Genomic DNA, 21,776 nt, shown 5'->3' with positions numbered 1-21,776 from the left:
AAGACGAGACGGCCTACAGGGAGGAGGTGAGGGCCCTCGGAGTGTGGTGTCAGGAAAATAACCTCATACTCAACGTCAACAAAACAAAGGAGATGATTGTGGACTTCAGGAAACAGCAGAGGGAGCACCCCCTATCCACATCGACGGTGTCAGTAGTGGAGAAGGGTGGAAAGTTTTAAGTTCCTCGGTGTACACATCACGGACAAACTGAATTGGTCCACCCAACAGACAGCGTTGTGAAGAAGGCGCAGCAGCGCCTCTTCAACCTCAGGAGGCTGAAGAAATTCGGCTTGTCGAAAAAGCACTCACAACTTCTACAGATGTACAATCGAGAGCATCCTGTCGGGCTGTATCACCGCCTGGTACGGCAACTGCTCCGCCAGAACCGTAAGGCTCTCCAGAGGGTAGTGAGGTCTGCAGAACGCATCACCAGGGGCAAACTACCTGCCCTCCAGGACACCTACACCACCCGATGTCACAGGAAGGCCATAAAGATCATCAAAGGACAACAACCACCCAAGCCACTGCCTGTTCACCCCGCTATCATCCAGAAGGCGAGGTCAGTACAGGTGCATCAAAGCAGGGACGAGAGACTGAAAAACAGCTTCTATCTCAAGGCCATCAGACTGTTAAACAGCCACCACTAACATTTAGCGGCCCGTGCCAACATACTGACTCAACTCCAGCCACTTTAAAATGGGAATTGATGGAATTATGTAAAAATGTACACTAGCCACTTAAGCAATGCCACTTAATAACAATGTTTACATACCCTATCATTACCCATCTCATATGTATATACTGTACTCTATATCATCTACTGCATCTTGCCATCTTTATGCAATACATGTACCACTAGCCACTTTAAACTATGCCACTTTATGTTTACATACCCTACAGTACTCATCATCTCATATGTATATACCGTTCTCTATACCATCTACTGCATCTGCCATGCCGTTCTGTACCACCACTCATCCATATATCTTTATGTACATATTCTTTATCCCTTCACACTTGTGTGTGTGTGTAAGGTAGTAGCGTGGAATTGTTAGGTTAGATTACTGTTGGTTATTACTGCATTGTCGGAACTAGAAGCACAAGCATTTCGCTACACTCGCATTAACATCTGCTAACCATGTGTATGTGACTAATAAAATTTGATTTGATTTGATTTGATTTGATTTGATTTGATTTATTTAGCCCTGGGTTGTCTAAAGCAAGTTTGAAAACTGTCAGCTAGCTAGGTAGCTAGGTAGCTACGCTAGCTAGGCCGCTGTCTATGGTAATTCATTGGGCGTCTAAACCACTGCATCATGGATGACATCCAAAATGGCCATAGATTTTCAATGAATCCATTAACACCAGCATTGTAGAGGTCAACCGAGCTTCTGCAGTGTTGCAGAAATGTAGATATTATCCTCCAGATAGCCCAGCATATCTGAAGCAGGGGTGATACAGGAAATGCCAGGGGGATTACAGTAACTAAGATAGTGGCGTTTTGGAAGATCTAACGCTAGCGAACTAGACTGTACTAACTAGAGTTATTCAATCATTTTTGATAGCTACGTCGAAACATTATAAAACATTGATAAACATTCATTGATACCTCAAACATCAGGCTTTGACTGTACTGTCTTGTTTATTCTTATTTTTTATTTGTACACAGGTGTGGCAGCTCCAATGTCTTGTGCTTTAGCATCATAGTGAATATAACCCACTGGTTTCTCAATGAGGTACAGAGGTAGACAGCTCATACCATGGTGCCATGGAACATCATGTCTCTACCGTTTCCACATCACTGGCACGGTTAGAGGGACAGTGTCTTTCAGCAGGGCCTACAGCACACAACAACAACCGCCACCATCTCCAAAAGATGACGGAGCAGACAAACCTGTTGTTCCTATTCAAGAGCGTGCCGTGGCTACAATACAGAATTTGACTGACTTGGGGAAGCAGTGGGGACAGAAGTCTGTGAGCACTGCCTCAAACACAGTTAACTACTGGTGGGAGAGGTACGAGGAGTTTGTCGGCCTGAATGAAGTCAGAAATGCTCAGTCTCAAGTCACAGAGGTAAGTCCGTTCCGTATGGAAGGCAAGTCATGAAACTAAAGGTTGTGATATGTATCTCGCTATTTCATCACTTGAGGTTTAGTTTCTCCTGACCACATGACCTTACAAGGGGAAAAACTCTGGGGCCTGTCTATAGGTGTTGTCTGGGGACCTATAACTAGTGCCCAGAGTTCTTCCTGCTCAGGTCAAGTGGTCAGAGAAACTCCAGTCTCTAGTCCTCACACAGTTTCCTAAACTTGTAATCTGAACAGCTCAAGACCCATAGCCTATAACTAAGGCATCAGAGGTTTTTCCGGTCAGATCATATACTTTCCCTAAATTTCTAATCATCTGTATATTTAGGCAGAGAGGGCCTTCATGGTGGCCAGAGGCATGGTGCGTGAGGCCCATGGCAGCCTGGAGGCCCTACAGGTCAGGCTGAAGGAGGTGAGAGACCGACTGGATCGGGTCTCACGAGAGGAGGCCCACTACCTGGAGCTGGCCACACTGGAGCACAAGCTGCTGCAGGTAATACTGTCAAGAGACCTAATCAGATGTACAATCCATTGTTGAATACGAATGTATCTTTCTGCTGTCACATTGCCCAATCCCATGAAAATACACACACACAGATGCACACGCACGTTGTCAGCTGCAAAGCAGTTTGTTGTGTTTGAGTTGAGGACTTTGGGGACTTTAGTTGTTGTATACATTTTTATAAAGAAAATAAGACATTCTCACCATTTTGTAGGAGGAGCGTCGCCTGCGGACAGCCTACGAGAATGCAGAGGGTGCAGAACGAGAGAAGTTTGCCTTATTCTCAGCTGGTGTGCGTGAGAGCCACGAAAAAGAGCGGACTCGGGCGGAGCGCACAAAGAACTGGTCTGTGATAGGCTCAGTGCTCGGAGCTTTGATAGGGGTCATGGGGTCAACCTATATCAACAGAGTACGCCTACAGGAGCTGAAGACCTTACTACTGGAGGCTCAGAAAGGACCTGTTAGTCTACAGGAGGCTATTAAAGTCCAGGCCGGTATGCATAAGTCTCAACAACAGGAGCTGAGAGGCCTTATAGACACTCTGAGGGTTACTCTTCACCATAGAGCAGCTCAGGTGATAGCTGAGACAGATGTGAAGAAGCCAGTGGCTGTTCGGGTTCCGGAACCCATCGTGGTTCCACCCCTGCCTTCTCTGGGTGCCACCGAGGCAGTTCTGAAAGAGATATTGCTCTATAGTCAGAAAGCACAGAGTCTTATAGAAGTCATCCAGCCACAGCTAGGTCAGCTTGAACAGAGTGTTGGGAAGGTGGAATCAGAACTTCTGGCTGTTCAAAACTTGATTGAGACTTATCACAGGGAAGAAAAGCCGTCAGTAGTTATAAGTCAGCAAGATTCCCAGATGTTTGTTTGCGACACTAAGAGCGTCATGCAAGGTCTTGACCAGACAGAGAGAAGACTTGAGGCCTCAATAAGCCAGACTACCATGTACAACACTGTTCTGGCTTACGGTGCGCTTGCTGTCACTGTTCCTGCACTGTATATCCTCTTTAGAGGTGTTTGACTAATGTTATGTACTGTAAGAGTGATATTCATCTTGCAGGGTCCATCTTGATTTATAATGAAATATTTACAAATTAATGTTGTGATTGCTGTTTATGTTTTTACTACAGGCAAAATGAACCATGCACTGATGTTAAATCATTACTGTATATATTGAGTGTGAAGCTAAAATAATTTGAGTGCTGTATCTAGATAAAAAGCTAATGTAAAACATTGTAAAATATTTGAATTAGAGTACTGTCTATTAAAATTTAATACATTGTCAAATATTTTGTCATCTTTTTAATGTAAATGGTTCTAAACATTAGTGCAAAAATAATTTATAATTCCTGTAAAAATGAGCGTAATATATCATGTGTATTTCACAAAGAAAAGATGGTCAATATGTGAGAACACGGCACAATTCTGTTTCTCACGTCTTCAGTAAAACAACTGATAATCAGCAACCCGGCTTTCTGAGGGAAACAAATCGAGCGCATCCAAAGGATCCCGCTTTACATTAGATTGACCTATCACAGAGTACGCTTTTTGCTCCGACCAATCATAAGGCTGCTCTTTGGTTCATTATTACATATTCATAATATTTCGCGCGCTTTGTATACCACGTGACAATTTCGCGGGAAAAGTAAGTGGTAAAAAATACATTTGCGTAGCAGCAGTAGAGACAAGCAAGCACGAAATAATGGCGGTGAGTAATTATTATCAAAATTGGCAATATATGTTTCAACATATTTCTTTTTTTTGACAGATAGTTGATTGTTTATTTCACGTTTATCTATTCCACTTGCTCTGGCAATTGTAAACATGTTTCCCATGCCAATAAAGCCCATTGCATTGGAAGTTGTTTATGTTCCTTGATAAATTATCTGAGGATTTCTGTTCGTTCGTGATGTCTTTTGCTCGCCAGTCAAAGTTGAGAAAGTGTCAGGAATCGACTCACGTTGTCTGCGACAGACAAATCATGTGCTGGTTAACGTTATATCCATAATTGTATTAATCTTCATAGTGACAATGGAGTGCCAATGATGTGCCTAGCCATGATGGCTGACAAACTGGCACACTTTAGCTACCTGGCTAACAATAGAAGCCATGCAGATCACATTTTTTGTGTAATTTAGTTAACTACATGGCAATGAACACTTAACTTACATATATAATATAAACGATTAACTACAGATTTTAGATCAGTTCGATGTCTGACTAGCTAGCGAACTAATGAAAGTTAGCTGCTAAGAGCGTTGGGCCAGTAACCGAAAGGTCGCTGGTTCAAATCCCGAAGTCGATCAGGTGAAAAATCTGTCATGTGTCCTTGAGTAAAGGCACTTAACCCAAATTGCTCCTGTAAATCGCCCTGGATAAGAACGTCTGCTAAATGACTCATTTTAAATGCAGCAATTTAAAATGGACTGTTAAAGTTAGCTATCTGGCTAGTAAACTGCTTTCCACAGTTTGAGCCTTAGTTCACCATGTTTAAGGAATAGGTATATTAATCTTAGCTAGCAAGCTATCTAGCACTAAACTATGTGTGTTGAGACAATAGATGGACTCTGTAATATATGAAATGCAACAGTCTGTAGCAAATGTAACAATGCAAAATACATCTGACTTGACTGCTTGTCTTCTTCCGTTGTCAGGATTCATCTGAGTCATATCACATGGCAACCAGCCCCGGCAGAGGCTCCAGGCGGGGGGAACTGACCTCCAGCCCCGGAAGAGACTTGCCCCCCTTTGAGGATGAGTCTGAGGGGCTCCTGGGTGAAGGAACTCTGCCTGGGGAAGAGGAGGAGGAGGGAGACGGGGAGGAACTGATTGGAGATGCAATGGAGAGGTGAGCAAGGGAGGAGAGGTAGAGGGAGGTGTTCAGACCCTGTAGTCTTGTACTGTAGTGCTTTACATGTAGTGTTTTCAGGTTATAGCTATGTTATAGCATGTTTACTAAGCACTTATACCACAAATTATATAGGGTTTATGATTTGCTTATACATTCTTCCCATCCCTCCCTATGCAGAGACTACCGAGCCATTCCTGAGCTGGACAGGTATGAGGTGGAGGGTCTGGATCTTGATGAGGAGCTGTCGGAGCTGTCTCCTGGAGCCAGGGCTGCTGCTGAGGACGCCATGAGGAGGAGAGACAGGGAGCAGGGAGGCAGGCTGAGGAGAGGACTGCTGTATGGTGAGAAGTTCTTCATAGTCTGTTATAGATTTTCTGACCATAAGATTAGATGTTCTACTCTTAGATAGTGGGATTGAAACGACACACATCAGGTTAAGAAACTCCTCATCACCTTCCTCTTCCGTCTAACAGACAGTGAGGATGAGGATGAAGAGCGTCCGGCCCGGAGGCGTCGCCTGGCGGAGCGGGCTGCAGATGGCACCGGGGCGGACGACGAGGAAATGATCGAGAGCATCGAGAACCTAGAGGACATGAAGGTAATAAAATATTTATTATATTCATTCATATTATTGATTTATTTTTCTGTGAAGAGCATTGTATTTTTAGCTTGTACAACATGTGCTATACAAACGGTTGATGGATGAATTGGTTGATGGATGTATTGATGGATGGATTAATTGCTTGCAGGGCCACTCTGTCAGGGAGTGGGTGGTCATGGCCGCGCCACGTCTGGAGATCTACCACCGCTTCAAGAACTTCCTGCGCACCCACGTAGATGAGAACGGGCACAACGTCTTCAAGGAGAAGATCAGCGACATGTGCAAAGGTACTTGTGTGTGTGTGTGTGTGTGTATATGTGTGTATACATATATGTGTGTATATGTATGTATGTATGTATAAAAACATATATATATATACACAAAAATATGTGGACAGCCCTTCAAATTAGTTGATTCGGCTTTTTCAGCCACACCCGTTGCTGACAGGTGTATAAAATTGAGCGTACAGCCATGCAATCTCCATAGACAAACATTGGCAGTAGAATGGCCTTACTGAAGAGCTCAGTGACTTTCAACGTGGCACCGTCATAGGATGCCACTTTTCCAACAAGTCAGTTTTCAAATTTCTTCCCTGCTAGAGCTGCTCCGGTCAACTGTAAGGGCTGTTATTGTGGAAGTGGAAACGTCTAGGAGCAACAACGGCTCAGCTGCGAAGTGGTAGGCCACACAAGCTCACAGAACGGGAGTGCTGAAGTTTGTAAAAATTCTTCTGTCCTTGCTTGCAACACTCACACCTGAGTTCCAAACTGCCTCTGGAAACATCGTCAGCACAAGAAAGGTTTGTCGGGAGCGTCATGAAATGGGTTTCCATGGCCGAGCAGCCGCACACAAGCCTAAGATGACCATGTGAAATGCCAAGCGTCGGCTGGAGTGGTGTAAATCACGCCTCCATTGGACTCCGGAGCAGAGGAAACGCGTTCTCTGGCGTATTGAATCACACTTCACCATCTGGCAGTCTGACGGACGAATCTGAGTTTGTTGGATGCAAGGAGAACGTCACCTGCCCGAATGCATTGTGCCAACTATACATTTTGGTGGAGGAGGAATAATGGTCTGGGTCTTTAAAAAAAATATTTAAAAATAAAAAATAATGGTTCGGGCCCCTTAGTTCCAGTGAAGGGAAATTCAATGGCATTCTAGATGATTCTGTGCTTCCAACTTCGTGGCAACAGTTTGACGAAGGCCCTTTCCTGTTTCATTCCTGTTTCAGCATAACAATGCCCCGTGCACAAAGTGAGGTCCATACAAAAATGGTTTCTCGATCAGTGTGAAAGAACTTGACTAGCCTGCACGGAGTACTGACCTCAACTCCATCAAACACCTTTRGGATGAATTGGAACGCTGACTGCGAGCCAGGCCTAATGGCCTAACATCAATGCCCAACCTCACTATAACGCTCTTGTGGTTGAATGGAAGCAATGTTCCAACATCTAGTGGAGAGCCTTCCCAGAAGAGTGGATGGTGTTATAGCAGCAAAGGGGGACCAACTCCTTATTAATGCTGATGATTTCGGAATGAGATGTTCGACGAGCAGGTGTCCACATACTTTTGGTCGTGTAGTGTATTTGTATCAGGAGCTTTGTTAGGTCTGTTCTGAAGTCGGACTGCAGAGTCACTGAAAATTACAAATCACCTTGTATCTATAGTAGGGCTGGGAATTGCCAGGGACCTCACGATACGATATCATAATACGCAGGTACCAATACAATATGTATTGCTTTTCTCACGATTCTATATGTATTGCGATTTGATGTTCCTAACATTGCTCACCTATACATCTGCTGCAGAGAGACGAGAGCATTGAGAACTAGTTTTGATCAGTCAGGGAAGTGCTAAAAACCATGTTGGCTCACTATTTTAAAAAGAGGATAGAGAACAAACTATATGAACTACAACATTAGGGATTCTGCACCTGGCTTTACTTGATCTTTGAAATGGGTTGACGTTGACTGTGTCTGAAGGTTCACGGTCTTGAAGAAAGACTACATTACTGATGTATTTAAACCAACCCCGTCCAGAGAACAAGGAGAGTCTGGTGGTGAACTACGAGGACCTAGCAGCCAGGGAGCATGTCCTGGCCTACTTCCTGCCAGAGGCGCCTACTGAGATGCTGAAGATATTTGACGAGGCAGCCAAGGAGGTAGTCCTGGCCATGTACCCCAAATACGACCGCATCGCTCACGAGATCCACGTCAGGATCTGCAACCTGCCCCTCGTCGAGGAGCTGAGATCCCTCAGGTAAATACAGATCACATATCTTCCATGATTTAAAAGTAGACTCAGCGATACAAATGTAGCATTAGTAGATCAGGCCAACTTTTGCAATAACAAGAGCGAGAGGCTAGTCTCTACAGTTGTCACAGAGCTACAACATTGCAGTAGACTTGAGGGAACTCCCATGCACACGGGCTGATACTGAGCCTCTTGCATCACTCCCCAAATAGGATTAATATGATTGCTTTTCCAATACCATGCTAATTTTCTTTTCTCCTCTCCAGACAACTCCACCTGAACCAGTTGATCCGTACCAGTGGAGTGGTGACCTGCTGTACAGGTGTTCTGCCTCAGCTGGGCATGGTCAAGTACAACTGTAACAAGTGTAACTTCATCCTGGGACCCTTCTTCCAGTCCCAGAACCAGGAAGTGAAGCCAGGGTCCTGCCCTGAGTGCCAGTCTTTCGGCCCCTTCGACATTAATATGGAGTTGGTGAGTCAGTCGACCAATAGAAATACTCTTTTTAAAAAGGTTAGAAACATGAGTGGATCAATAAAAATACTATCTGATAAGGTTGAACCAGGAAGGGAAGCCAGGCTTCTGCCCTCAGCGCCAGGGCTGATTAATAGATAAAGACTAGGCAAGAAATAAGACATGTTTTTTTTATTTTTTTTGTCAGACTGTGTACCAGAACTACCAGCGAATCACCATCCAGGAGAGCCCCGGGAAGATCGCCGCTGGCCGCCTCCCACGCTCCAAAGATGCCATCCTATTGGCTGACCTGGTGGACCAATGCAAACCTGGAGACGAAATAGTGAGTCTGACTCCTAACAGAACCAAATCTCTGTAATTCTCAACACTGTAGGGCACTAACGTTGACTGCTAGTGGGATGTACGGGGCTGTGAGACGAAAGACACATGTCATTGCATTAATTATGATTTTAGTAGGTACTTGATGAATGCGAGGCCATTCTGAACAGCCATGTTTTTTTACTTGTATTTATTTTCTCATCCCAGCAACATGTCTGCAGTTAACCTTCTAGATCCTTCTTGTCAAAGAGGATGTTGACTTATTACGACAAGGTAGCTAGCTATGTTATTAATAACGTCTCTTTCCCTCCAGGAACTGACGGGCATCTACAACAACAACTATGACGGCTCTCTGAACATGGCCAACGGCTTCCCGGTGTTCGCTACGGTCATCATGGCCAATCATATCGCTCGGAGAGACAACAAAGTGGCCGTGGCTGAGCTCACTGACGAGGACATCAAGGCCATCGTAGCTTTGTCCAAGGACGAGCGCATCGGCGAGAGGGTGAGTTAGTAGCACCTACTGGTAAACTGTCAGACCACGAGCTCATCAGAGAGAGGGTGAGTTAGTAGCACCTACTGGTAAAACTGTCAGACACGAGCTCATCAGAGAGAGGGTGAGTTAGTAGCACCTACTGGTAAACTGTCAGACCACGAGCCATCAGAGAGAGGGTAAGTTAGTAGCACCTACTGTAAACGGTTTCAGAACCCGAGCTTCATTCAGAGAGAGGGTAAGTTAGTAGCACCTACTGGTAAACTGTCAGACCACGAGCTCATCAGAGAGAGGGTAAGTTAGGCGGGACCCTGCTGGTAAACTGTCAGACCACGAGCTCATCAGAGAGAGGGTGAGTTAGGCGGGACCCTGCTGGTAAACTGTCAGACCACGAGCTCATCAGAGAGCGGGTGAGTTAGGCGGGACCCTGCTGGTACGGCAGGAGGACCCCGTGGTCACAAGTCTTTCCGTCTTTTATGTATGGTTTATTTAATAACAGATACAAGCCCATTGACATACTGTGGAAACAATTATTAATGGCTTGTGGCACAATATAGACTGAATGTATAAAACATTAGGAACACCTTCCTAATATTAATTTGCACCCCCTTCCTTTTGTCCCTCAGAACAGCCTCAATTCACCGGGGCATGGTGTTTAAAGCGTTCCACAGGGATGCTGGCCCATGTTGACTCCAATGCTTCCCACAGTTGTGTGAAGTTGGCTGGATGTCCTTTGGGTAGTGGACCATTCTTGATACACACTGGAAACTGTTGAGTGTGGAAAAACCCAGCAGCGTTGCAGTTCTTGTCACAAACCGTTGTAACTACTACCATACCCTGTTCAAATGCACTTCAATATTTAGTTTTGTCCGTTCACCCTCTGAATGGGACACGTACACAATTCATGTCTCAAGACTTAAAACTCCTTCTTTAACCTGTCTCCTCCCCTTCATCTACACTGATAGAAGGTGACATCAATAAGGGATCATAGCTTTCACCTGGTCAGTGTCTATAGCAGATGTTAATAGTCAATATCCGTAGATTGGCTTTTAGTCGTATTTTCTTTGGTCTGTTCATCCCCACCGGTACACCTTGTTCATCCCTTGGGCTGTCTCCTGTCTCTCTGCAGGTCTTTGCCAGTATCGGCCCCTCCATCTACGGCCATGAAGACATCAAGAGAGGCTTGGCTCTGGCTCTGTTTGGTGGAGAGCCCAAGAATCCAGGTTGGTGAACCATTCAACATCAGCGGTAGCCAACGCTCCTTCTGGAGAACAACCTTCCTTTAAATTGAGTTGGCTGTTTGATCAAATAAAAAAAATGAATTTTCAGTAGCTTTCTTGAATGAGGGCTACTCAGTCCTCTGTTATGATGCATCTATCATCTATCCTTCCTCTGTTCTGGGCTCTTACCTTTCCCTCTTTTCTCCAGGTGGGAAGCACAAGGTGCGAGGTGACCTCAACGTGCTCCTGTGCGGTGACCCCGGTACGGCCAAGTCCCAGTTCTTGAAGTACGTTGAGAAGGTGGCCAGCAGAGCGGTGTTCACCACCGGCCAGGGAGCCTCCGCTGTGGGCCTGACCGCCTACGTACAGAGACACCCGGTCACCAGGGAGTGGACTCTAAGAGGCTGGAGCACTGGTGTTAGCGGGACAGAGGGTCTGTCTTATCGACGAGTTTGGACAAGGTGAGATGGAGAAAGGGTTGATATGATGGGGAGAGAGGGGTTAGAGTTGGACTAAGGAGTGGACTCTAGAAGGGCTAGGACCTTGGTGTTAGTGGGAACAGAGGGGGTCTGTCTCATCGACTTTAAGGGGGTGGGAGGTAAAGTGGTTTTAAGGTGTGGGGGGAAGGGGGTTGTTAAGGTGTGGTGGGGAAAAGGGAGACCAAGTATAGTATATTTCCAGCAACATTCAAAGTAAAAGGATTTGTTCATTTTAAAACTGTTCAGTGCCTTGTGCAGGGCCATGAGTATTTTTCAGGTTCAGGAAGATCTCCTAACGATGGAATAGGAAGTGTAGTTTCTCCTGTCTGTGACACTCCTGTAGACTGCAGTGCTCAACATAGTCTCTCCTGTCTAACACTCCTGTAGACTGTAGTGCTCAACATGTCTCTGTGTAACTGTAGTGCTCAACATGTCTCTCCTGTAGACTGTAGTGCTCAAACATTGTCTCTCCTGTCTGTGACACTCCTGTAGACTGTAGTGCTCAACATTGTCTCTCCTGTCTGTGACACTCTGACTGTTAGCTCAACATGCTCTCCTGTTAGACTGTAGTGCTCAACATGTCTCTCCTGGTAGACTGAGGTGCTCAACATGTCTCTCCTGTAGACTTGCAGTGCTCAACATGTCTCTCCTGTAGACTGCAGCTGCTCAACATTGTCTCTCCTGTAGACTGCAGTGCTCAACATGTCTCTCCTGTTAGACTGCCAGTGCTCAACATTGTCTTCTCCTGTAGACTGCAGTGTTCAACATGGTCTTCTCCTGTAGACTGCAGTGTTCAACATGTCTTCTCCTGTAGACTGTAGTGTTCAAAACATGTCTCTCCTGTAGACTGCAGTGCTCAACATGTCTCTCTCTGTCTGTGACACTCCTGTAGACTCGTGAGTTGTTCAACATGTCTCTCCTGTAGACTGCAGTGCTCAACATGTCTCTCCTGTCTGTGACACTCCTGTAGACTGCAGTGTTCAACATGTCTCTCCTGTCTGTGACACTCCTGTAGACTGTAGTGCTCAACATGTCTCTCCTCTCTAGATGAACGATGCAGACAGGACCAGTATCCACGAGGCCATGGAACAACAGAGCATCTCCATCTCCAAGGCCGGCATCGTCACCTCGCTCCAGGCACGCTGTACCATCATCGCTGCCGCCAACCCTATCGGTGGTCGYTACGACCCGTCTCTGACCTTCTCTGAGAACGTGGATCTGACCGAGCCTATCGTGTCTCGTTTTGACGTCCTGTGTGTGGTCAGAGATACTGTGGACCCAGTGCAGGTAAAGACTATTGGCCAAGTTCTCAGCTTTCTGTTGTTGTTCTCTCATCATCCCTGTAATGATATGACCGGATGTTTTGTTAGTTAGCTGAATGAATTGACACTTGTTCTTTGCAATATTGCAACCTTCTAACTTGTCTTTGTCCACCATTTACAGGATGAGCTGCTGGCTCGTTTCGTGGTGGGCAGCCACATCAAGCATCACCCCAGCAACAAGGAGGGTGGCATGGCTGGCTTGGAGGAGGTGGTTCTGCCCAACACCACAGACGTRCCTCCTATCCCCCAGGAGCTGCTGAGGAAATACATCATGTACTCTAAGGAAAGAGTCCGGCCCAAACTCAACCAGATGGACCAGGATAAGGTGGCTCACATCTACAGCGACCTGCGCAAAGAGTCCATGGTGAGTGTGTCACAACCGCTGGTTCGAGCCCTCAGCCGGTAAGACTGTAAGCTAGCTAGCTGAGCTAAAGCCTGGGGAGATAATGCAAGGCCCTCAGCTGGCATGGGGTCCATCTCATGTCTCAGAACATTTAATTGATATTTCAATTCACTTTCTGAGTTGATGCCGAACCTGAAACGAATGAAACGGATACTTTAACATGTAGTTGTATTTTATCCTGGAGGGGTGTCGTGACCTTCATATGTCCAAACTGTCTACTGWCAATAATAATTCAATAACTTAATGTGTCTGTGTAGGCGACAGGCAGCATCCCCATCACGGTGCGTCACATCGAGTCTATGATCCGCATGGCGGAGGCCCACGCCAGGATGCACCTCCGAGACTACGTAGTGGAGGATGACGTCAACATGGCCATCAGAGTCATGCTGGAGAGCTTCATCGACACTCAGAAGTTCAGCGTCATGAGGAGCATGAGGAAGGTAAGCACAGGGAATGTGCTAGACTATACGTGGGTCAAGTTCACTAGAGCAAATTGTAGCGAAACGTTTTGCAACGGAAAAGGGTAATAATATGTGTTTTTCTAGTTCTGTAGAGGGTAAGATGGTGCAGGAGGGGAAAAGCCCAACATAGATTTGTCTCCACTTAGTGGTCATACACTATTAATATATAAGGATTRGACTGTCTGTCACAACACGGTGAATACAGTATGTCAAACACTGGTTCCTGGTCCTCTGGATGTTACCTGGCGCTCAGACGAGATGTCAAGCTGCTGCTTTTTATTCTGAAACTAACTCAGACCTGCCAACATGCACGCATTTTCCGTACCAACTATGCAATTCTCTGTCCAGGTACGAGATCCGAGTTAAAAGTATGCAGAAATGAATAGGGCCTGATTTTGGGTTGTTTTTTTTACATAAAAAAATAAATCCACTGAGTAAATCTCACATCCCGATTCTCAAACTGCAACACACAGACATGTACGGAGTTTGTGTCAACGGACATGGAGATGAATACATCATTATTGGACGTAACTACCCCCGTGTCTGCCCCTCTTCCTGTTTGTTGCTGACTGTCAGCTGTACGTAAACACATGGACAAATCCCTTTTTGACCCTGTGTGTTGTGGAAAGGTAAACACTAATTGTTTCAAGCTAACGTTAGCGAACATAAGATGGACATTCAGTGGGCTCTAAAGTGCCAGCAGTTCACTCGCATTTGCTAGTGAGAGAAATTAAATGCAAATACGAAAAATAACTGGTCGCTTTGTGCGAGTGTGATACAACTACGCAGAATTAAATGTGTATTTTCCACTTAACATTACGAGGATCACGCAACCTGATAGACTGTAACTAATTATGATCCATGTCGCAAAAMGTATCATAAAAAATAAATATAAACCTTTTGTTGTTAAATGGAGTCTGGAGTTTAGAAGACTGCACGATGAAGATTGAACAAGTGTCCGGTATTAACTATAGACGCAATGCTTCTAAAATGCCTCTTGGCACTAGATTTGAGGTTGTATCCATTTCAAAAATCTGAAATGGATACATGCGCTGCAAAGAAATACAATGGGCACATTTTACATAGGCTGAAACACCGGACTCTTCTAGCAAACAGCGGTCAGATTCCCTTTGTGGTAGCCTACTGAACAGCGGTCAGATTCCCTTTGCGGTAGCCTGTTGAACAGCGGTCAGATTCCCTTTGCGGTAGCCTACTGAACAAGCTTAGCCTAGTTAAGCTTTGTGTAGCCAGACTTCGACCATATGTGTAAATGGAATGCTGTCAAGAAAGTTTTCCAACCTTTTGATAGACTTGATTTACTACAATTCTATAATTGCGATCAGACTCACAAACAGCATGRGCACGAGGGTGGGGGGAGAGAKAATCTCAAATATGCCGCACRCRTCTGGTACTCTAAAAAGTTGGACAGGGTTGGCAGGTCTGCTAACTTATCCCTTGTTTCCTCCTCTCTCTAGACGTTTGCCCGTTACCTGGCGTTCAGAAAAGACAACAATGAGTTGCTGCTGTTCATCCTGAAGCAGCTGGTGTCGGAGCAGGTGGCGTATCAGAGGAACCGGTACGGAGCACAGCAGGACACCATCGAGATCCCAGAGAAAGACCTGGTGGACAAGGTAATGAGCTGATGGTGGTGTCTTAATGAATAGTGTAAAATGTATTACTTGCATTTCTACTGTAATGTACTATACCAAGCTGTTTCCTCTCGGTCTCCTCTCCCTTATTGTATTCTAGTAAGATGCTAACAGCGTCAGCGCCGGTGTAGTAGGATTCAGTCTTAGTCCTACATTGAAGCTTTGCCTGTTTGATGGTTCGTCTGAGGGCATGGCGGGATTTCATATTAGTGTCCCGCTCCTTGAAAGCGGCAGCTCTAGCCTTTAGCTCTGTGCAGATGTTGCCTGTAATCCGTGGCTTCTGGTTGGGATATGTACGTACAGTCACTGTGGGGACAACGTCATTGATGAAGCCGGTGACTGAGGTGGTATACTCCTCAATGCCATTTGATGAATCCCGTAACATATTACAGTCTACTAGCAGAACACTCAAGGAGCATCCGCGTCATCTGACCACTTCCGTATTGAGCGAGTTGCTGGTGCTTCCTGATTTTAGTTTTTGCTTGTCAGCAGGAATCGGTAGGATAGAATTATGGTCAGATTTTCCAAATGGAGGGAGAGCTTTGTACGCTTCTCTGTGTGGAGTAAAGGTGGTATAGAGAATAAGTGTGAAGTTGCTTTCTGTTCTTCCCCTTGGGGAAAATGTTTAATTTTGTTGTCCATGCTGATGTACACTGAACAAAAATATAAATGCAACATTCTATATCTTGAGTACATTAAACATAATTTGCGGCTATTTGTGAAGTTCAATAGTTTCCAACATATACAGGGCATTCGGAAAGTATTTAGACCCCTCGACATTTTCCACATTTTGTTACGTTGCAGCCTTATTCTAAAATTGATTAAATTGCTTGTTTCCCGCAAGCTACACACAATACCCCATAGTGACATCACAATACCCCATAGTGACATCACAATACCCCATAATGACAAAATGAAAACAGGTTTAGATTTTTTTTTTTACAAATGTATAAAAAAAAAACTGATATCACATTTACATGGGTATTCAGACCCTTTACTCAGTGCTTTGTTGAAGCACCTTTGGCATTAATATCAGCCTCGAGTCTTCTTGGGTGTGACGCTACAAGTTTGGCACACCTGTTTTTGGGGAGTTTCTCCCATTCTTCTCTGCAGATCCTCTCAAGCTCTGTCAGGTTGGATGGGGAGCGTCTCTGCACAGCTATTTTCAGATCTCTCCAGAGATGTTCGATCGGGTTCAAGTCTGGGCTCTGGCTGGGCCACTCAAGGACATTCAGAGACTTGTCCCGAAGCCACTCCTGCGCTGTCTTGGATGTGTGCTTAGGGTCGTTGTCCTGTTGGAAGGTGAACCTTCGCCCCAGTCTGAGATCCTGAGCCCTCTGGAGCAGGTTTTCATCAAGGATCTCTGTACTTTGCTCTGTTCATCTTTCCCTCGATCCTGACTAGTCTCCCAGTCCCTGCAGCTGAAAAACATCCCCACAGCATGATGCCACCACCATGCTTCACCGTAAGGATGTTGCCAGGTTTCCTCCAGACGTAATGCTTGGCATTCAGGCCAAATGGTTCGATCTTGGTTTCATCAGACCAGAGAATCTTGTCTTTTGGCAAACTCCAAGCGGGCTGTCATGTGCCTTTTACTGAGGAGTGGCTTCCATCTGGCCACTCTACCATAAAGGCCTGATTGGTGGAGTGCTGCGGAGATGGTTGTCCTTCTGGAAGTTTCTCCCATCTCCACAGAGGAACTCTGGAGCTCTGTGACATCAGTTTCTTGATCACCTCCATGACCAAGGCCCTACTCCCCCCGAATCAAATTGTATTAGTCACATGCGCCGGATACAACAGATCTTACAGTGAACCAACAATGCAGTTTTATTCATTTTTTAAATAAATGCGGATAATAAATAAAAGTAACAAATAATTAAATAAATAATAATAACAATACCGGTTGAGGGAATATGTAAAAGTGTTATTGAAGTGACTATGCATAGATAACATGATAACAGTAGGTTAACTGCCTTTTTCAGGGGCAGAACAACAGTTTTTTTACCTTGTCACCTTGGGATTCGATCTCGCAACCTTTTGGTTACTGGCTCTAACCACTAGGCTATCTGCCGCCCCTAATAACAGAGTAGCAGCGGTGTAAAAAAGGAGGGGAGGCAAAGGGGGGGGGGCAAGGAAAATAGTCTGGGTAGCCATTTGATTAGGTGTTCAGGAGTCTTATGGCTTGGGGGTGGAAGCTGTTTAGAAGCCTCTTGGACCTAGACTTGCTGTGCGGTAGCAGATAGAACAGTCTATGACTCAGGTGGCTGGGGTCTTTGACAATTTTTAGGGCCTCCTTCTGACACCGATTGCTCAGTTTGGCCGGGCGGCCAGCTCTAGGAAGAGAATTGGTGGTTCCAAACTTCTTCCATTTAAGAATGATGGAGGCCACTGTGTTCTTGGGGACCTTCAATGCTGCTGACATTCCCCAGGTCTAAACCTGTTTTTCAATTTTTCATTATGGGGTATTGTATGTAGCTTGAGGTGGGGGAAATATTTGATACATTTTTGAATAAGGCTGCAACGTAACAATGTAGAAAAAGTCGAGGGGTCTGAATACTTTYCGAATGCACTATACGCTGATAAAAAATGTAAACGCAACATGTAAAGTGTTGGTCCCATGTTTCATGGGCTGAAATAAAAGATCCCAGAAATGTTCCGTACACACAAAAAGCTTATTTTTCTCTTTTTGTGCACACATTTGTTTACATCCCTCTTAGTGAGCATTTCTTTGCCAAGATAATCCATCCACCTGATCGGTGTGGCATATGAAGAAGCTGATTTAACAGCATGATCATTACACAGTTGCACCTTGTGCTGGAGACAAAAGGCCAATCAAAAATGTGCAATTTTGTCACAATACAATGCCGCAGATGTCTCAAGTTGAGGGAGAGTGCAATTGGCACGTTGACTGCAGGAATGTCCACCAGAGCTKTTGCCAGAAAATTGAATGTTCGTTTYTCTACCATAAGCCGCCTCAAGTCATTTTAGAGTTTGGCAGTACGTCCAACTGGCCTTACAACGCAGACAACATGTATGGCGTCGTGTGGGCAAGCGGTTTCCTGTAAAACGAGTGCCCCCTGGTGGCTTTGTGGTTATGGAATGGGCAGACATAAGTTACAGACAACTAACACAGTTGCATTTTATCCATGGCWATTTGAATGCAAAGGAATACCGTGACGAGATCCAGTTTTTTGCGGGGGTGGGGAGGTTGTATCTTTGACCAACAGATGTATATCTGTTTTACCAGTCATGTGAAATCCATAGATTAGGTTCCCAATTAATTTATTTAAATTGACTCATTTCCTCATCAAATTTTCTTATTTATTTATTTATATAGCCCTTCTTACATCGTCTGATGTTACAAAGTGCTGTACAGAAACCCAGCCTAAAACCCCAAACAGCAAGCAATGCAGGTGTAGAAGCACGGTGGCTAGGAAAAACTCCCTAGAAGCGAAACCTAGAGAGGATCCAGGCTCAGTAAAAATCTTTTGAAATTGTTGCTCATGATTTTTGTTCAGTATAGTTGAATTGTTCTGTTCTCTCCTTCCACAGGCCAGACAGATCAGCATCCACAACCTGTCAGCGTTCTATGACAGCGACGCGTTCCGATCCAACAAGTTCTCTCACGACATGAAGAACAAGTTGATCCTGCAGCAGTTCTAAATCTGTCCATCTGCTGTTGCCTGGGGGTGGGGGACTACCTACTGCGTTCTAAATGCACCCTATTCCCTATGTAGTGCACTACTTTTGGACCAGGGCCCATAGGGTAGTGCACTAGTTTTGGACCAGGGCCCATAGGGTGCCATTTGGAGCACTATCTCAGTCTGGATGTGTAAATAATTGTAAATGTTTGTCACCCTGTTGGAAGAAGGAAGCATTCTAATAAGTTGTAAAATGGCCCAATTTCTTATCAATGTTACAATTAGTCTGGATTCAGGGTCTGGATTCATGTACGACTTGTGTGAATGTAACATGTATATTTCTTCATTACGAACTTTTCAACTTTCTCATCTTGGAACACAGCTTGTGTGTTTATCAATTGTTAGTGTTTTTGTAATGTTATGGTTTAGCTGTATTAATGTTTTTGAAAGATGAACTACGATAGTTGTGGGTTAATTTCAGTCGACCCAGGACTAAAGTATTGTTTTTGACTGCACCGTGTACACTTAGCAAAAATAAATAAACGCAACATGTAAAGTGTTGGTTTCATGATCTGAAATAAAAAAATACCTTAAATTGTACATGTGCACATAAAGCTTATTTCTCTCATTTTGTGCACAAATTTGTTTTCCTTGTTAGTGAGCATTTCTCCTTTGCCAAGTTAATCCATCCATCCACCTGACTGGTGTGGTCTATCAAAAAGTTGATGAAACGGCATGGTCATTACACAGGTGCACCTTGTGTTGGGTCCATAAAGGCGCTGTTTTGTCCACAATGCTACTGATGTCAAGTTTTGAAGGAGTGTGCAATTGGCATGCTGACTGCAGGAATGTCCACCAGAGCTGTTGCCAGAGTGAGTATTGAATGGTAATTTCTCTACCATAAGCTGCCTMCAATGTTGTTTTGGAGAATTTGGCAGTATGTCCMACTGGSCTCACAACCGTAGACCRCATGTAACCATCCCAGCCCAGGCCCTACACATCTGGCTTCACCTTTGGGATTGTCTGAGGGTGGTTGCTAAGGAGTATTTCTGTCTAATAAAGCCCCTTTGTTAGGAAACAACTCATTCTGATTGTCTGCCTGGCTCCCCAGTGGGTGGGCCTTTGCCCACCCATGGCTGCACCCCTGCCCAGTCATGTGAAATCCATAGATTAGGGCCTAATGAATTTATTTCAATTTACTGATTTCCTTAAATGAACTGTAACTCAGTAAAATATTACATTTGTTGCATTTTATATTTTTCTGTGTATATTTATGTAGTCTGTCTGAGAGAAGGTGTTGTGAATAGTCTGTGGTTTCAGGTTGGACTCACAGTCTTCTTGATGTTGTAATATGGTCTTCATCTGTACCAATGAGTTTATGCTGACATTCATGCATTCCAGTTCTGGTCTGGGACTGTAGAATTCAGGGATTTTTTGTTGTTGATAATAAATGACAATTATTGAAGCTTGTCATGTGTACTGAAGAYATGGTCAGAAAGTGTACTTAGGAGGACCCAAAGTGTCCTTTGTGGACAGTGTGTCACCTGCAGCCACTGCAAGGATCAACATCTTTAGTCCTAGTGGCCTGCTGCATGTACAGCTCTTCTATCAGCGAATCAACATTTATGGGTGTGGGTGACATAGAAATACACATTGTTGTAGCCTAGAGTCCCGCCATTGGTAGAATTTATAAAGGAGGTTTCTTCTGGTTAAAAATCACTGCAACCAGTTTTCCATCTAAATGTTTTATGCTGATTTTTATTTTTTATTATTTAACCTTTATTTAACTAGGCAACTCAGTTAAGAACAAATTCTTATTTACAATGACAGCGGGCACACCCGGACGACGCTGCGCCAATTGTGCGCCGCCCTATGGGACTCCCAATCACGGCCGGTTGTGATACAGCCTGGATTCAACCAGGGTGTCTGTAGTGACGCCTCCAGCACTGAGCCGCAGTGCTTTAGACCCCTGCGCATGAAAAAGTGACGAGTGGGCTGACGGAAACAGGACAATTTTACAAATGTGGAAAGAATTTGTTCGTTCGACACGGTGGTATCTTTTTGTGTGTAAAATATATCATGCGTGAAGCGGCGGTGGAAAACTTTATGTGCAAGTATTGATATAATAACCATATCGAAGTAAATGTTCTTGCCAGTCACGTGATGATATGTTGTGTGGTCCTCCCACTCGGGAAACAATGCAGTTTATTAGGCYACAGATGAAATAAGTTATGGTGAACTTCACGGGGTGGTGAAAGTGCACGTGATGAGCTTGATGATCCTTTCCAATAAATATCGAGCTTCTTATTCTGGKGACATGATTGATGCTTGACTGCCATTTGACAAATAAAAATAACCATAATAGATTACCACAGTATGAGTCACAATACCCATAAAACCTAGTGATCAAACAAGGAAATGGTTCCAATAGTTTTTCCACCATTMATTTTCCTATAAGGGATTTTAGAAACACTTTAAACAAGGGMTGTKTTTYGTGTAGACTTACCCTGGTGTGGCATTTTATAACCGTGTAAAACTCTCTAGGACAAGACAACTTTTATCAATATTTTCACCAGTTTTTATATATATTCACCAGTATTTTATGAAATGCTAATTAGCTGCTAATGTGGCTATCATAAAGAACTACAAATGCCMTGATGATCTGRACGAGACTGCCAAATCAARGAAAAWGTAAGAATCTCTGGATTAACTATCTAATGTTAGCTAAATGTAGTAATTCATAAATTGGCTACATTTCTTTAAATTAAYAATTTTGTGAACTGTCTTGTGCAAGTTTTAAATTGACACAATACCTGTTAGCAAAGGTGTCAGCTGGAGATGAGGTGCAGGAGCTTGCAGGGAGTTGTAGTCTTGCATGATGTCTACTTTGATGCTAATTAGCATTTTCGAATTTGAGAGTAAATAATTTTGAGAGTTTGAGAGTGAATATATTGATAAAAGTCACCTTGTCCGAGAGAGATTTAGATGGATATCAAAACGTCACGCCAAGGTAAGCCTACAC

General features: G+C 44.4%; 2 protein-coding genes across 2 annotated transcripts; both read left to right on the top strand.

Annotated features, from left to right (window-relative positions):
* Positions 1-1,212: 1,212 nt before the first annotated feature.
* Positions 1,213-3,876, top strand: ccdc51 (coiled-coil domain containing 51). The gene is made up of 3 exons (XM_023997349.3): positions 1,213-2,073; positions 2,416-2,580; positions 2,804-3,876. The coding sequence occupies exons 1-3, from the start codon at positions 1,732-1,734 to the stop codon at positions 3,608-3,610; spliced, it is 1,314 nt and encodes a 437-aa protein (XP_023853117.1). The 5' UTR covers positions 1,213-1,731; the 3' UTR covers positions 3,611-3,876.
* Positions 3,877-4,191: 315 nt separating this feature from the next.
* On the top strand, positions 4,192-20,219 carry LOC111970537 (DNA replication licensing factor mcm2). The gene is given in 17 exon segments (XM_023997356.3): positions 4,192-4,297; positions 5,244-5,437; positions 5,618-5,781; positions 5,914-6,038; positions 6,190-6,328; positions 8,081-8,300; positions 8,561-8,768; positions 8,956-9,090; positions 9,400-9,591; positions 10,709-10,802; positions 11,008-11,198; positions 11,200-11,257; positions 12,324-12,565; positions 12,722-12,964; positions 13,261-13,443; positions 14,940-15,095; positions 18,666-20,219. Coding segments are annotated over 17 exon segments (2,661 nt in total). The 5' UTR covers positions 4,192-4,291; the 3' UTR covers positions 18,777-20,219.
* The last annotated feature ends 1,557 nt before the right edge of the window (positions 20,220-21,776 follow it).

Source organism: Salvelinus sp. IW2-2015, linkage group LG11, assembly GCF_002910315.2.
Source record: "Salvelinus sp. IW2-2015 linkage group LG11, ASM291031v2, whole genome shotgun sequence".
NCBI lineage: Eukaryota > Metazoa > Chordata > Actinopteri > Salmoniformes > Salmonidae > Salvelinus > Salvelinus sp. IW2-2015.
Note: the sequence above shows the minus strand (reverse complement) of the source record. Positions and strands in the feature narration are given on the sequence as shown.

What these genes read in the sequence shown, in the direction of transcription:
- ccdc51 (XM_023997349.3), top strand. Translation starts at nt 1,732, where the DNA reads ATGAGGTACAGAGGTAGACAGCTCATACCATGGTGCCATGGAACATCA. An exon ending in CTCAGTCTCAAGTCACAGAG is followed by an intron (nt 2,074 to 2,415) that starts GTAAGTCCGTTC and finishes CTGTATATTTAG; the next exon opens with GCAGAGAGGGCCTTCATGGT. An exon ending in TGGAGCACAAGCTGCTGCAG is followed by an intron (nt 2,581 to 2,803) that starts GTAATACTGTCA and finishes ACCATTTTGTAG; the next exon opens with GAGGAGCGTCGCCTGCGGAC.